General features: G+C 38.6%; 1 protein-coding gene across 2 annotated transcripts in view; it reads right to left on the bottom strand.

The window, feature by feature from the left end:
• LOC121894983 (FERM domain-containing protein 5-like) overlaps positions 1–16,023 on the bottom strand; it is an 83,629-nt gene that overhangs the window by 6,157 nt on the left and 61,449 nt on the right. Inside the window, exons 5-14 of one of the 2 annotated variants that reach the window (XM_042407759.1) lie at positions 12,059–12,156; positions 9,114–9,237; positions 5,603–5,690; positions 5,265–5,353; positions 3,848–3,911; positions 3,333–3,424; positions 3,160–3,234; positions 2,941–3,009; positions 2,629–2,735; positions 1,279–1,519 (exon numbers count right to left, since the gene is read on the bottom strand). In XM_042407759.1, the coding sequence (XP_042263693.1) occupies positions 1,279–1,519; positions 2,629–2,735; positions 2,941–3,009; positions 3,160–3,234; positions 3,333–3,424; positions 3,848–3,911; positions 5,265–5,353; positions 5,603–5,690; positions 9,114–9,237; positions 12,059–12,156 (1,047 nt within the window). The remainder of the gene's footprint in view (positions 1–1,278; positions 1,520–2,628; positions 2,736–2,940; positions 3,010–3,159; positions 3,235–3,332; positions 3,425–3,847; positions 3,912–5,264; positions 5,354–5,602; positions 5,691–9,113; positions 9,238–12,058; positions 12,157–16,023) is intronic. The other variant, XM_042407751.1, reaches the window with a different exon arrangement.

The following is a 16,023-nucleotide window of genomic DNA, read 5'->3' as shown; positions in this document are numbered from 1 at the left end:
TAGCAAAGTAATATTTGATGAAGAGGCCTACATATATATATATATATATATATATATGTATATGTATGTGTGTGTGTATGTGTGTATGTGTGTATGTGTATATATATATAAATATAATATTAATCATCAGAAGAATGAGAGGACTGTATTCTTTACATGCATGTTTGTGTATGTCACCATTTGCCATCAGAGTTGTGAAAACAGTTACACTTTGAAATGATCCAGTCTGACAATGTGAGACTGTCAGGTATATTTTGACACTTGTTTTCAGATGCAGTGAAACATGGTCTAATTCAAGTGACAGATAAAAAACAATCTCCTAAGATCTTTGTTTTTTCTGTATTCCTGCAAGGAGCAAATTACCACAGAATTCATTCTAATTAGTCCATCAGAGATCAAACTCTTAACAGCAACAGTATTGTCAATTCTGTTCTGTAAACGTCTGAATAATGAAGAAAAGGAGTGTTATTAAAAGTAACTAGGGGGAAGACATACTTGCATGAGCTGCTGTGGTAGTAATGAATGGTCACTATAGCCACTATATCTGTGTATCTTGTAGAGTATACAATACATGTTACTTGTTAACCAGCAAGCCAAGCTGCTTTAAAAACTTGCTTCATATCAGGGGATGCAAATGTATGACTACATAGAACCTGTCCCTATTTTTGAAGTACTGAGAAAAGGAGGTCTAAGGGGAAATATTGTGTAGTTGGAGTATAATTAGTCCTAAAGCAGAGCCTCTCAGCCTGGCTGGACTGCCAGAATATTCAAGTATGCGGTGCTCTGTTGGACACTGTGCCAACATTTGTTATTCTAATACGGCCAGAGGGGAGGCATGATTTGTTTTTAATGGTCAGCTTGTCATTTCCCATGCTCAAGAAACGGACCCTGTCATCTTGTCATTTAATCCATGTCTACTTAAAAGTGGCAACTCTAACCCTACAGTAAAACACAAGAACAATGTCCTCTCTCAAGGGCTCCCTCTTAATCCTCATGACTTCCAAAGTAATTTTCTGAAAGCTACACAAATACAATGTAAATTTTATGAACTCTGATTTACTGCATTAGACTTCAACAATATATTATTAGATGATTCCATATTTTATAGGGATAGTAATTTGGGATTTAACACTTATCTTCAAGAGAAAGTTATGCAACTTGAAAACTTTCAGAGCTGCTCTATTCAAATTCAGCACCCACCCCTAATAGCTGTTAGCATTCGAGAACCACAAAAAGCACTCCATAATCCCTCATTACAAATACAGCGTGGTTTTTTACCTGCACAGCCAGCTGGTGGGCTGCAGCCATGGAGCTGGGGAGGGACAGCTAGTCTGGAAGGAGCCTTGGAGCTCTGTCCCGACCCAGGACCTCCAGGGAGGGCGGGAAAGAGTGGCAGGACCCCCAGGGCCTTGCCCAGGAGCCTGGGTCCCAGAGACAGCACACGCACCTTCACATCTCGATAACAATGGTTGATCATGCGCAAGTGCACATTCACCTTGGTCTTGATTCGGATCAGACACTTCACCATGGTTAAAGTAGAGCAGAAACACCGGTCTAACCTTAACTGTGTTCCAACACACTTCTACAGCTCCCTCTATTTTCTTTATCTGTCTTTCTTTAAACTTCCTCTCCTCCCTCTATCTTCCAGCTGTCTGTCTCTGTCTCCGACTGCGGCTGGCGAGCTAAGCAGCACTCCCTACTCCACAGTGAACTCCCACATGCTGGCAGGCAGGCTGACAGCAACAGAAAAACAGAAAGACAGACAGAGAGTGAAAGACAAGGCCCAGGAATGTGGTCCACTTGTGCCACAGTCCACCTCATCCACCCCTGCTGTCAGCTGTGACACACACGGCATGGCCCCTGACAGTAGGAGCTATTTTCAGACTGAGATATTATTACGAGTGGAAATACCAGCGCAGACAGAGCAACAGGACAAGACACAGGGGGTTTGTTTCAGTGTTGCAACTGTGGGGTGCAATGTCAGGGCTTGCTCTCTATGTCAGTGACATGGGGTGCCAGTTTGACAAAAGACGTATTTGTTGTGAATAGACTATACTATAAGTTTATTTAGTTTTATCCAGAGTGGTCAGCTAGAAGCAAACAGCATTTGCAAAAGGTTAATAGCCTGTAAGGAAAGGAGGGGATGGTAAGTGACCTTTAAAAACTGACAAGAGGACTTCCTCATGTCAAAATAATGCCTGAGGCCACTGGTTGATGGGTGCTTCTTGAGTTTGTATATGTGTTTCAGAAAGCACACATCCAAGAGAGAAAGCGAAAGATATTTCAGAGTGCAGAAAGAGTGACTGACACTGACAAGTGGGGGATTGTTCACATGGAAGATCACTTAGCTTACTTTGTCCTGGAAATTCTGTCATAGGTGTGTAATCCATAGCTGCAGCAGGTGTCATATATTGCAGGATTACTGACCAACTTCAGTTTCACATCAACATCATTGCTCTATGAAGCACTTCGTAACTATTGTTTTGAAAAGTGCTATACAAATTAAGTTATTATTTTCAACATGCTGAGTGCTTATATTATTCAGGCACATTTTTTGAGTATTCTGCTTGTGTGTGTGTACATGTGTGTGTGTGCGTGTGTGCATGCGTGCGTGTGTTTGTGTTTTACCCTCCATGATAGAGATGTGTACAGCTCTCCGTCGGGTCCTGGGCACGCTGGTCAAACGAGGGCCGTGGGTGATGGATGGACAGCTCCTACTTGGCACCATGCCAGCCCTGGACAAAGACACATACATGTGTACACATCATATAAACCTTCACACAAACACATGTAAACAGATCCCCACATTCTCACATGTAGGTATATATGCACAAACACGTACATAACATATATGAATAATTCGTAATAGATCAGTTTAAGCAATAAATGGTACCATTTATTTGTCCTCAACTGCGGGCAAAATTTTGTAAAATTTCTGACCTGTGGATCTCAGGGGGGTCCCTCTTAATTTTGGCACTTTGTTCCATTACCTCTTTTGCAACCTTTCCACTGAAAAAAGCGAGAAAATCTGTTAGTCTGTGATTTTTTTTTTTTCCCCCAAAAAAAGTTTTTTCATTAGATAGCGACAATGAAGAGATGAAATAAAGGTCCCTATTCATAAACTGTAAATCTTTAAAGTGATTAAAAAATATTCAGTACCTATATCTAAAGCGACTACCCTTGAAGAACAGATTACTACTGGACACAGTGCGGACTTGACTCGACTTCTCCAACCTGCAAGTGAATGCAGAGAAAAATTATGAACAGAATCATGAGCATAAGTGGAACAATGTCCTTTCTGCAGTCCATTTGTTTTAGGTCCTATGACTCACTTGTAGAAGGCTTGATTCTCAACTCCACACTTCCACAGATGCTTACAGGCCTCAGGTGTAGGTGCAAAGTATGTCAGTATAATCTTCTTATCCTGTGACAAGTCCAACACATTAACACATGAATACAGTGTGTTTATACAGAATGTATGCAGAATATTAAAAGCAATCCACTTACACTGGCTGAGAACAATGACAATTTGCATTATCGATTTGCCTGTAGGCTACCTATGAGCTCTTGTTTAAATACTATTACAAATCAGCCAAAGAAATCCCTCAAGAATCATCTCCTCTGGACATGTAGAACATATATTAACCAAATGTCTAGCTTTACTTTTGTCTCCTAAAAAACATGGCTAACACACATTTTTGCCAATCATTTCTCGTTTACTTCCCTATTAGGGATAGATTACACTGGTGCCGCTGCGGCAGTATCTCCATGCATAAAACCAGGCTACACTCATTTCACTTGAGCTCCAAAGGCTAGAAAAGACAGCATTTTAATAACGCACACACACCTCTTTCTGATTTGCATATATATGGAATGTCTTTGCTTCAAACTTGAGTTTGGTCACCTCATCCCTGAGTTTGAGAGACAGAACAAGGGAAAGACAGACAAACAGCAAAGAAAGAGATGGAGGCAGAAAAAGAAAAAGGGAGAGACAGAAATGGACAAAAGTGTTAAAATATTAATTGTGACTGGAGGCAAATTAATAAGGCCAACAGTGTTTCAGTTCTGTGTAGAAATGTCTAGACACATTGACTCCAGACAAAATGACAAGAGTAAGCTGCAAGAGATTAAAGAAACAATTTTCTACAAAAACAGACCTCCAAACAACTCTAAACCTGAAAACAGCAGGTTGATTCAGCTGTTTTAAAAAGTCATTGTCTAGTACAGATTACTGGTGACTTTTGGTTTCCTTTGGACTGCTTTTCCTCCAATATATTGACTGAACATGCAGATAAATTTATAATTTATTCCTACTGTATGTACATACCATAGATGTCTTAAACAGTTCAAACATCAAATTATGATAATGCAGTAAATTGGAAATTTTCTTCATAGTTTTGAAGGTGCATATAAGCATATGGCAGATAGTCTCAGGATGTCATGATGAGAGTTACAACACCATTCACAATGCCAAATCACAGGTCAGTTTCTGGCAAGTCGGTATGTAACAAATTTAAGGATCAAAGCACTGCAAGAGCTGAAGCTCCATATTTTTGTTAGGATTTTTGGCACTTGAACCATAAACCATAGAATAAAAAATGTCTAATCACATTTATACTCTAAAGTTAAAGTCATTGCATTTATGAAATTTCAACTCTGTCATGATCAATTTTTCACACTTTTGAATGTTATGCAAACCATATTTTTCCCACAAAGTTGCAATACCTGATGTTTGGAATGAAAATGTAATAATTTGGCTTTAGAAGATTTGGTTTATTCCATGCAAGCTCTTTGGAGTAATTTTAGGATTTTCCTTTTCCTTTCTTGGCACCTTAAACAACATGTTCTGAGGCACTTTTGTTATTTTGCAGAAGAGTGTAGCTAAGCTGTACTAGAGCACTTGCTGTGTTATGTGGACAAAAAAACTTGAAAATTTGGACTTGAACGTCAAGCAGCTTGCCGAGTTTGCTGGCACTTGACTTTGTAGAAGCTGTTAATACAAGGAGGATGTACTGTACAGTATGTTCATCTTTGAATTGTGCAAAAATTGAAGGAAAGTTTAAAAAATATGCCTTTATGCCTGCGTACGTCCTTGCATGGGTCTTTATTGAGCTTTTGAAATATATCTTTACAAATACAGTTTGAAAGTCTTGCTCACTGATATGGGCTCACACATACACACACATACACACTGTGACCTTTCATTTGAATATGATTTTTATTTAGTACCATCATGTCCAGCTCAACTGTTCATCTCTACTCACCACTTGAGGAAATGAACCCTCCTGTTTCCTTGCAGCACAGTGAATCCAAAAGGAGTGAAAGCCAGGAAAGCTGGGTTGCCAGACACATCCTGAAATGCAAATGAAAAGTTAAAAAACAGCAATAAAATTAAATTAATAAAAAGTCTTTTTTTAGTAGTATAACAAATATATTTAATTTATATGATTTACTTAATAGTTAATCTCACACCATTTTAAAAATACATCTTTAGCAGATTACAAGAATGTAATTATTATTATGCACCACATGTATGAAAGAAACATAAACTTATAAAAAATACATTTATAATTACACAATAACTCAGTTTTGTAAAGACCACCTTGCATGGGTGAGGGTCCACTCCATACGTCTCCAGCATCTGAGCCTTCTGGAGGAAGTTGAGCTCTGATGTCTCAGGAGTCTGACCTCTGGGAGAAAAACAATAAGTCAGTCTACTGGCTTCTGTCACAACCATCTGTCAACTCAGAGGACATCATCTGATGGAAAGTTTGTGCTCATTACTGATAAATAAGTAAACCAAAGAGTATTTAGTATGGACTATATTAAATAGTTTGGATCCTGACATCACAAGCAAAAAGCATATGGCTTGTTGATTAGAGCGCCCGAAGGATTTAGTAGTTCATTTGTATAAGCCGCCCATCTGTCATCTTTTTGTCAATAAAATGTAGAGTAACCCACAGAGATGATATATGAACGAAAACTGGGTGAAATGAATAATGAGGAGACCCTGGGAAGTTTTTATGTGTTAGAGAAAATGACTCTTGCCAAGGAAACGTGGGACCACCCACTTACTCTACATGAGTATTAATTTATGGGGCCTCTACAAAAAGACTCTTGATGCATTATTAGTGTATCTAAAAATTGCTTTGTTAGAGTTACTGTCTTCATCCAGCACTCCAGCAGAGAGTACTTTCAGCCAAACTTACAGTATGTTTAGCTACCGGGAACAAATTTGATCTTCTACTGATAAAGGATGCATGACCAAATATGATCACTGTTTCTTAAGAATGAAAGTAAACCTCACTCACTTTGTGGGGTCCTGGCTGTTCCTCTATTTGTCCCTGGTCAAAGGAAAATCTAATGTTCTAACAGCTGTTGTACTCAAAGTTTGGTACTGACTAAAGAAAATAAAGCATTAAAAATCTGTGTACTGTCCACACTTTTTTTCTGTTATTAATGATTACTGAGACTGATGAATAAGTCAAATTAGTCTTAGTCAAACAGTCTGGCACAAGTCTACAATATAGTGGCTCTTGATTTCAACTCTAAGTTGTAAGTAACCCTGATTTCTTTCTGTTTTCGCTTTGCCACAACAACAATAGAGTCCTTGCATCCTGGAAAATTACTATCTGGTAAACATAAGAGCAAATTGTCGCAAGTATGTTTTGTGTAACCTTAGCACCCATCTACTCTATAATTTTGAATTCTGCCAGCATTGTGATCAGTAGAGGAAAAAAAGCTCCCAACATTTTTTTTTTTTTTTAGCCTAGAATGGTTAAAAACTACAAGGATAACCATCTGATTGTTCAAATCTGCTGTCAAACAAAAAAGTGGAAATGAGCAATAGAGGGCAGTGTAGGATTAAATCCATAACCAGTGCCTCTCTCCACCTGGGTTGTATGTATGTGTGTGTGTATGTGTGTGAGGGTGTTTGTTGAAGACAGAGATACAGTATATCGAAGACAAGAGAAAAAAAATCAAACAAAACAAGAGTGGCAGGATGACAAGTTTAGAGGTTTCTGTATGTGCTCACGGTGTTACAGGCTACGATGTATAACCTTTATTCTATTTCACACAAGCTTTGTCTTTGAAAGGGCTCTAAAGGCTAAAGAGGGCAAAACTAGATGCTTGCACTAACTGTTGTGTTCCCCAACACCCTTCCACTTTAAGGCTGACAAGGCAAAGTAACGCTCACTGAACAGGATTTACAACCACACATTCATATCAGTCCCCAGGCATGATACAAACACCTCGGGGAGCATTAAATCACTGCCGTCCAAGAGACACACAATCCGAAGAGGGGATTAGCATTTACCAGCACCACCAATCTTTGGGACTAACAAGCAGGTATAGCCGCATTTGCTGGTTATTCAGTACCACTCATACATTAGTCTCTATAACAGATATCTGCATATGAATACATAATCTGTAGGCAAGGGACAAGATTTTGGGATCGGAAGTGTTCTGGTTTCCGTTTCGTTTCCGGCGATGTCTACCAAGTAGGTCTACGTATCTGTGGATTGGCAGTACTGACACACCCAATTTACAACATGACACACGCACCTGGTTAGGTTTAGGCATGAGCAGTGAGATGGTTAGGTTGGTTGGTTATGCAGGTAAACAGTCCTTGTGGAGAGTGAAAGTGGCGGAACGCATTGGCTGAAATGTTATCTGGACCTAAAACACCTGCAAAAAGTATTGATGTTTGTTTGGTTTTAAACTGTTAACTGAGTGTAAACTGGCTACTTGTGAAACAATCTGGTCGTAGACGTCGTCTTTCAACTCCAATTCCATTCTTGTGTCTCAAGTTGCTAATCGGACTGTAAACAGTGGCCGGTGCAAGGAAGAGGAGGTCTTGGCCCAGATATCCATCATACGGGTCAACACCTAAAATATTGGCCATTTCACCCAGAGGCTAAATCGTTGTCAGGTGATAGCCGATTGTTTTTCGAGATTGCTCACACACCAACATCTCTTTGAAAGTGCAAAAACATGGACCCATGGGGCGCACTGTGCCTGTTCCAATTTACATATGAGGGACATAGTGTCTCGTACTGTGCCGCCCAGAGTGCTCAATGACAGCACAAACTTGGAATGAAGCATCCCACAAGAAAAAGACTAAAATTATCAAACAAAAAAGAAAAGGTTAAGTTGCCTTTTCTCTGCAGCCCTTTTGAAATCTGATTCTTGCAAGATGGGATGGTTGACTGTACCATGACTGAACTCATCACCACCAAAGGGAACATACTCACATTCACTAGACCATTAATGGCTGCTCTAGCATTGGCTTCTGGTCTATTGCATTGCTTGCCTGATATAGGGGCCCCCTAAACAGAAAGCAAGCGACTGTAATCTTCTATAAGACCTTCAGACCAAAGGTCTTGCCACCGCTGCTTCTGTTGAATTGTAGGGGGCACCTTGCAGGCCAAATGCTGCAGACTGGCACATTCAGTTCCAGAGATTTGAACTCATAAATGAAAATTTCAGTATGACGGGGTGGTTAGGGAAGCCTAAAGAGCCGCTAGAAGGCAAAGCTGGTAAAACAACAAAGTATGACAAAGAAACCACACACACACACACACACACAAACCAAATGAACGGAAGTGAATACTCAGCAGATTCAGTAGCTACAGCATGAAATTACAAACCTATGCTCTGCATATCTTATCAGAATATGTACTTTCATACTGAATGTGAGATGTTCTTTTTTGGTTGGACTAAGTGAAAAAAATATTTTATTTCCTGGTTGTGACAAGTGATATCCCATGTGATATTTTTATGGTAGTCATTACAGTATTCCATCTCAACATAGCAGCTCCTCTTCGTCACTGTTTTTCACTCAGGATTTTCCATCTCACTATAATGTAACATGTCCTTTTGGGTGCTTTTGCTATAACCACCTTAAAACGCAGTTATCATGTGGAGTACTAAAACCATCACAGCAGTGGTTAATTACTTTCCCATGAGTAACCCATGAGTTTAAGAACTACTGCAGATGATGAAGAGTTCAGTGTGTAGGACCAACAGTTAGGTGTGCTTCTGTGATGCGTGCACTCTGGCTGCTGTGGAAGTGAAGGAGTACACAGGGACCTGGACAGGTGTCACCTTACATCAGCTCTGTCTTGTGGATCTCAGCAATCCGCCGCTCCAGCTTCTCTGAGTGCTTGGGGAAGAACTGGAACTTGGAGCTGTAACCCTCTGGATGTTTCCCAGGGTCATAGTCACCGATTTCAGCTGCAAAATGGGAAAAAAGAGAACACAGGACAAGTTAACTTCTGTGTTTGACCAAAAACCCAATAACAAACTGAGTGAATCAACTAATAATATCAACTAAATTGTTCTTGGAATCCTTGACATGTCTTTTATACCAGACTCTTTTCTTACACTCTCCTGTCTAACATTCCAACACACCGATAAACTACATCACCTTGGTCTCACTTTTAAGGATCTTCAAAAGGCATGGCACCGCTGGGAGTGAGTTGTCGATATGTGCTTAATGAAATCTTGTGCTTTATGAATGAGTACATGCTGTCTTCAGAAAGTTTTAAGAATATCTCTGCACTGTGTCATCTTGCCCAGCACATCTCTTAACTTAAAGGACTGAGCATGAATGCCAAATAATATCTACTGAGACCTGTAATGGGGCAGGGTCTTTGTTTTATCTGTTTTCCAATCATCAGACTGTAGGTGGACTGCCCAGAAGATGAAGTAAAAATGCAACACTCCATGAACATTTAAATAATATGTGAGGCATAATCACAGCTGCAATTAACAAATAATGATGTTTGTATATGGTAGTTACAATAATGAAAATCATACTGTACTTTTGATATGAACAATTATGTTAGTAATTTCTTATAATGAAATTCAATACACTTTTATCTTTTTCTATTTAATAACTGTACCCAAGGCATTTTGCCACTTTAATCTTTGTATGTGGCTGTTCTGATGAAAACTGAATTAATATTGGATGGTGTTCAAAGATAATGCCGCAGCATAAAGACATGAAAATGAGAAGGGCCCACAGTCCAAATTTATGCAGAATACACAAGAAAAAGACCAAAAAGTCAAGGGTTTGAATGCACCTGTGCACAATAAAGACACACACAAAAACATAAATGAATGTGCATACTGAATACTCCAACACTCAAATCTCAATCCGATAAATCCATGTAACAAAAAAACCCCAATTTACCCGCTGAAAGTGACTTATTGGATTGTTGGAAATCTGACATTGATCATTTGTCACAAAGACACATCTACACTGTTTTAATTTATAAAGGTGATGTATGCAAACAGTGATGCAATGCAGCCCTGTATTTCCTTTCTATGAAAGTTGAACAAATTCTCTGTTTTACCTTAAACTGAAGACTTTGTCAGTTTTTAACCTTATCTCCATGCATTATTCAGTTATTCAGAGGGCACGTTGGTATAATCAAAAATACCTGCCAGTGTTCACTGCATCACTGCAGCAGCCTAGTTAACTCTCACCTGACATCAGATTACATTTGGTGGAGGAGCTATATGAAGAGTTTGGCTACTTCTCTGCTCCCTGGGCAGCCATTGTTGTTAAAAACAGTGGATATTATGGACATCCATAAAACCTTCCAGTTTATACTTGCAGCAGACATTAAGGATTCACATCCTCTGACATGGTGTCAGAGTCAAAGAGTGCCTATAAACCAGACACCTGGTGAAGAAATCCAACAAAGAGAGGAGTAGGCTTAGGCATCCACTGATTTGGCAAGGCAAAACGATAAAGACTGAATCAAAGATGAACAATAGAAGAAATTCACCCAGGACGGCTACCTTGCCCCAGTCATTCTCACACACTAAAATAATATTTTATATTAATATTTTGTCATATAAACTGTCTATCTCTCTGTCTTTATCTAATCAGTTCATTTCCATTCTTTTAATATTTAATGTTGTTTTCCATCTTCTTCTGTGACAACTCTCCAACCAACACCAACCAAAAAACATACACATACAGTTAGTTAGTATTGAGGTTTCACCCAGTTATCTTATAAATAATGGTGGACAGATAGGTATAAGTATGATAAGCCTAATGTCTTCCACCTGATGTTCTGTCTTATGGTAGGTAGGGCTACACAGAGATGCTAGGAACATTCATTCTGAGATTAGCTGTGAGAGAAAAGGCTGGCAGGATGGCTTGTTGGCAGGTGTGTGACAGGGGAACTGTTCCTTAATGCATCTGCACTCTCTGCATGTTGATGAGCCTGACACCCAAAGGAGCCCAAGCAGTCAACATTTTGCAAACCTTTCAAGATTCTTTCAAAGAGAAACAAGACAACTTTTTTCATTAATTTCTCTTGAATTTAAGATTGTACGCTAGCAGGGTTATCAAAATGAGGGCGTTCAAGTCAAGATAAAAGCAACAAATTCAGATTCCCAAGACCCCCATCAAACAAAAGTGGGAGCTCAGATCTATGCAAGCAGTATGAGCCTTTAACCTCTGAACACACACCGCTTGCACATTTGCACGTAGTAAAGCATGTACATGTATGACAGATTGTGAGCTCACAAACACTCGTAACATGGAACACCTCTGGCAATAACATCTGGCACATGTTTATGAACAGGCCGGGATCATATGGAAATCATACCGAGCCTACAGATGGTCACAAACATCGTGGACATATATGAATATTATGTATACAGTATACTAATATGTGGTTAACACATCTGTCAGAGGAAACATGGTCATTCATGTACACTTGTGATTTGTGGTGACGGCTGTAATAAGTTCCAACATGAGGACCAGCCAACATTAAAATTGAATCACTTTCATCAAAGTGAAAATATTTTTTCCAATCAAAGCAGTGTGTGTAGGGATAACACTCAATTATCTAAACTGCGCCAGACAAAGGACAGTATTTCACTGCTTGGTTTTCTGGTCAAGGTTGTAATGTTTCCCTAATACAAGGACATTTGTGCTTGTTTAAGAGTTGCATTAAAATAAAAAGGTACAGTAGTCTGGTTGCAGGCTGTGCATCATTTTATACTTAAATTACAACAACCTATTTTGTTGTACCTTGCAATATGTAGGCAGCCAACAGAGCAGCGTCTGATGTCTTGCACAGGAGACGACCATGATAGAGATCCCTCTTAACCTGCAGGAAGACGAGATATCTGTGGAGTGGAACACAGAAAAACTGATTTGGGTCATTATTTAGATAGGATCAATACTGTATATCGACAATGGTTTCCGTTTCTTGACAACACACGCAGTGGATGTTTGCAAGTTAACAGTAAGGTGCCCCTCATGCCATTTAACACTGAGACTGCAGATGTGGCTAAGAGATTGTTAGGAGAAGTAATACTTGTGACGTATGTGTATATGTATGTATATATGTGTGTGTGTTTCCATACAGTATGTGTTAATGTTTTTGATGCCTTACCTGCAACAAATGTGTAATAGTTCAAAAAGACTAAAAAGTAATGATGACAGGCTAAAATAAATCTTGAGACTACAAGTAAAGGAGTTACTGGGAATGTTGTTTTTAGTTAAAAAAAATCATATAATGATAACTTATTAGGCATGTGCCCTGTGTTTCCTATCTGCTTTGGATGCTATCTGTGGTTTTTACAGATAAGCTACAATACCTGGGCAGCTCAACACAGTGAAATGTAAAATAAATGTAGCGAGTGACAACTCCATTACTCTATGGCCCTTTCACAACCCATTTATCATCAATTTATAATTACAATTTAGGAAAAATTAAATGAACGCATGATTGGCAATCCAAAGTTATGGTTTGGAACATTAGATGCGGGACATGCAGCACACCTCGAGGCAGCACTCTGACTAAAGCATAATGTTTCTGAGAATTGACAATAATTTAAAATATGATTGCAGGTTCACACTGATGTCCACTGGGAGCGACTCAATCTTCTAGTCTCGTCCACAACATCCAGAGATTACTCATATGTCGGTTTTTCCTACCCAACATTAATTTCATATACCTGTGATTCAGCTTCTCTCCAAGCACCAAAGCAATAAATAGTATCATTCTAAGCATTGCTATGAAAAATGTCAGAGAAGAGTTGGCAGGTGCATTGAGTCTTTTTGCATTAGAGAAGGCACAAGTTATCGCCTGATTAACTGATGGCTGTGATGCAAGTTATATGCAAGTTACACACTGTGTTAATTTGTATGTAATTGTCGATTAAGTGTAAAGCGTCATTTACTCCAAATAGTGTGATCCCAAGGTGATCAGATTTTATGGTCGGCTAAATAGTGACACCCTGCAGTTGGTTGCCACTCAGGTAGCTGCACAATTACGGGCAATTCGGTCAGGGATATTCCCTTTCAAATATGGATCTTTCTGGTCAATTGGTCAAATTTGTCCAGTCACTAATCAATCAATCTATAGCCAACATAAAAACAGGATTTCTATGAAAATATATATAACAACAGCTGATAGCTAAAAGCAACATACAAATCTACGTGAAATGTGGTTACCTTCCATCTTTTTGCTTATCTACTCTGTAATTGTGTGTCTGTGAAACCCCCCCAGTCAGAACAGATGTAGGAGGATGGAGGAGCTCTCCCTCGTTGGCGCCCTGCTCTATCAAGACGAGCTGGATTGCGAATGAGAGATTTCATCGCGTGGCAACCAGTCGAGGGATGTGATTTACAGGGATCTGTGCGCTCAGTAGCTCTCTGGCTCACTCCTCATAGCAGTTTGTTCAGCTGTCAAGGATGCCACACACAGTGGAGCGGTGAGGAGCTTTGTGACACTGTAGCTCATAAAAAGGGGAATACTCAAATCCCTCTGCAAATGGGCTCACTGTTTTTTTTTTTATTTTTTTTTTTATTTTTTTATTGTTTCTAGTGCAATGCAAATGACCAACATGAAGACACATATGACACAGGACAGGACAAGAGGGAGAGTTAGACTCAAACAAACTGAAACAAAAGCAAAAAACAAACAAACGAAAAAAAAGCAAAACAGCAACAATAATAACAACAACAAGCAAAAAAAGATATGTATTATATGTATGTATTAATGTATTAACCAAAGGAGGAAAGAAAGAGAAAAAGAAAGAAAACAAAATAACATGGCTAAATTGCAGATCAGATCCCCTTTAGAACAGTTCCTGGTCCTACAGGAGGGGTCTGTTCAAATGGGTCTGAGGAGCAGCTTTCTATTTGGACAGGGGCTTAGCATGGATCAGGTCCTCTGACTCCAAGCTGTCCCAAACTAATCCAGCTCCCCCAAGCCCTCCAGTCCCCAAGGCCCAGTCTGAGGTGGTCCCATCATTCAGATATGGATGGGATGTAGGGATGAATGAAACATAGCATAATAAAACATAACAAAAGATGGATACAGGGCTCTGCAAACACGTTAATAAAAATAAATTCGTAAATAATAATGATAAATAAAAAAAATTAGAAAAAAGAGAGAAAGTGAGAACAGAAAGAAAGAAATATAAATGTGTAGTAATATTAATAATAGTAGCCTATATAATAATAATATTAATATACAACATCATCCTTCTCCTGATGTCAATAATGTCCTGTGTAATAGCTTTCATGATAACTAATTCTATAATAATGATAATTGTGATAATGACAATAACAATCATCATCATCATCATCATCATCATTGTGACATATAATACATATGTAAATATAAATAATATAGATATAGATAAACAACATATAAATACATCCTGATATATTATTTATCAGGATGGTCGACTGGGGAGGAACGGCAGACCGCTACACCACCTGCCGCTCCTGAGGAGTCAGCCCCGGCATCCCGACAAACAACACAGGACACAGAAAGATACAGTAATAATTATCATAAAGACAGATAGTAATAATATAACAATATAGTAATGCAGTTTATACTAAAGTAATAATAATACGAACAAACTAACAAAAAGAAAAAAGAAGACTTTGGGTAAGTATAGAGCTAATTGACCAATGATCCAGTTTTGTTGCTGGTAATGATGGTGGTGACCAAAATGAGGGTTATTCTAATTATGTGGTAATGAAGTATTAATGTGGGGGAAGTTGGAGAGAGAGAGAGAGAGAAAAAAAGAGGAAGAAAAAAAAGAGGATGCACTCATATAATAAGTCAACATAATGTAAAAATGCTGACATAATATAATAAGAGAGAGGGCTTAGGAAAGGAAGGGGGAGATAGATAATTAGCTTTGTAAATGAGCAGAGTGTTAATGGATGAGGTGTTGAGGGATAAAATGTGAGACCGTTTGGCAGTGAAATGTTGAGTGTATGATGTATGACTGCATGTGTATGTATGGATAAGTCTGAATATGGAGATGTGGCTGGTTTAGTGGCATTCACTAACGGGCAAAATCGAAATTAAGATTGAGATTTGTGAAAAATGGAGTCCAAGTTTTCAGGCAGTTATTTTTTCCATTGATCTATGTTCTGTGAGAAGATTTAACCAGTGATTGATGCTTAATGTTTGTTTGGTTTTCTAGTTTGGATGAAACAGGCTCACTGTTGAGTCTTTGACACTGTTTTGAAATTAAACTTGTGAACTTTTGTTTCTGCACCACTGCAGGATGCGATAAGATAAGACAAACTGAGATATAAAAATATATTATTTCATAAGTTGGTTATTTTCACCCAATAAGAAAGAAGGCAAGCTGAAAACTTTCCCACAAAATGCTTTGATTCTCCTAGAGCTGCATTCCGAATCACTTTAATCTAATAGCACTGAATTAATTATTTTTTGTATTTTAAGGTAGCATTTTGCATAAAATGGTTTTGTACTCAATAAAGTAAGGCTACAGACTTTTAAGAGGTACATCTGCAAACGTGCAGGCACACACACATAGTTCTGGTCCCAAATGAGATGTTCTGAAAACATTGTCAATTCACATAGAACCAAATATTATTTTATAGAATCTCTACTGAGCTGTAGTGTTATGATACAAAAGTTGGCTACAGAGGCATACAATAATACAAAAATACATTTGCCCTGATTTTATGAGACAGGGACATAAACAGAAAGGCAG

The sequence above is a fragment of the Thunnus maccoyii genome, chromosome 1, assembly GCF_910596095.1.
Source record: "Thunnus maccoyii chromosome 1, fThuMac1.1, whole genome shotgun sequence".
Taxonomy (NCBI): Eukaryota; Metazoa; Chordata; class Actinopteri; order Scombriformes; family Scombridae; genus Thunnus; species Thunnus maccoyii.
Note: the sequence above shows the minus strand (reverse complement) of the source record. Positions and strands in the feature narration are given on the sequence as shown.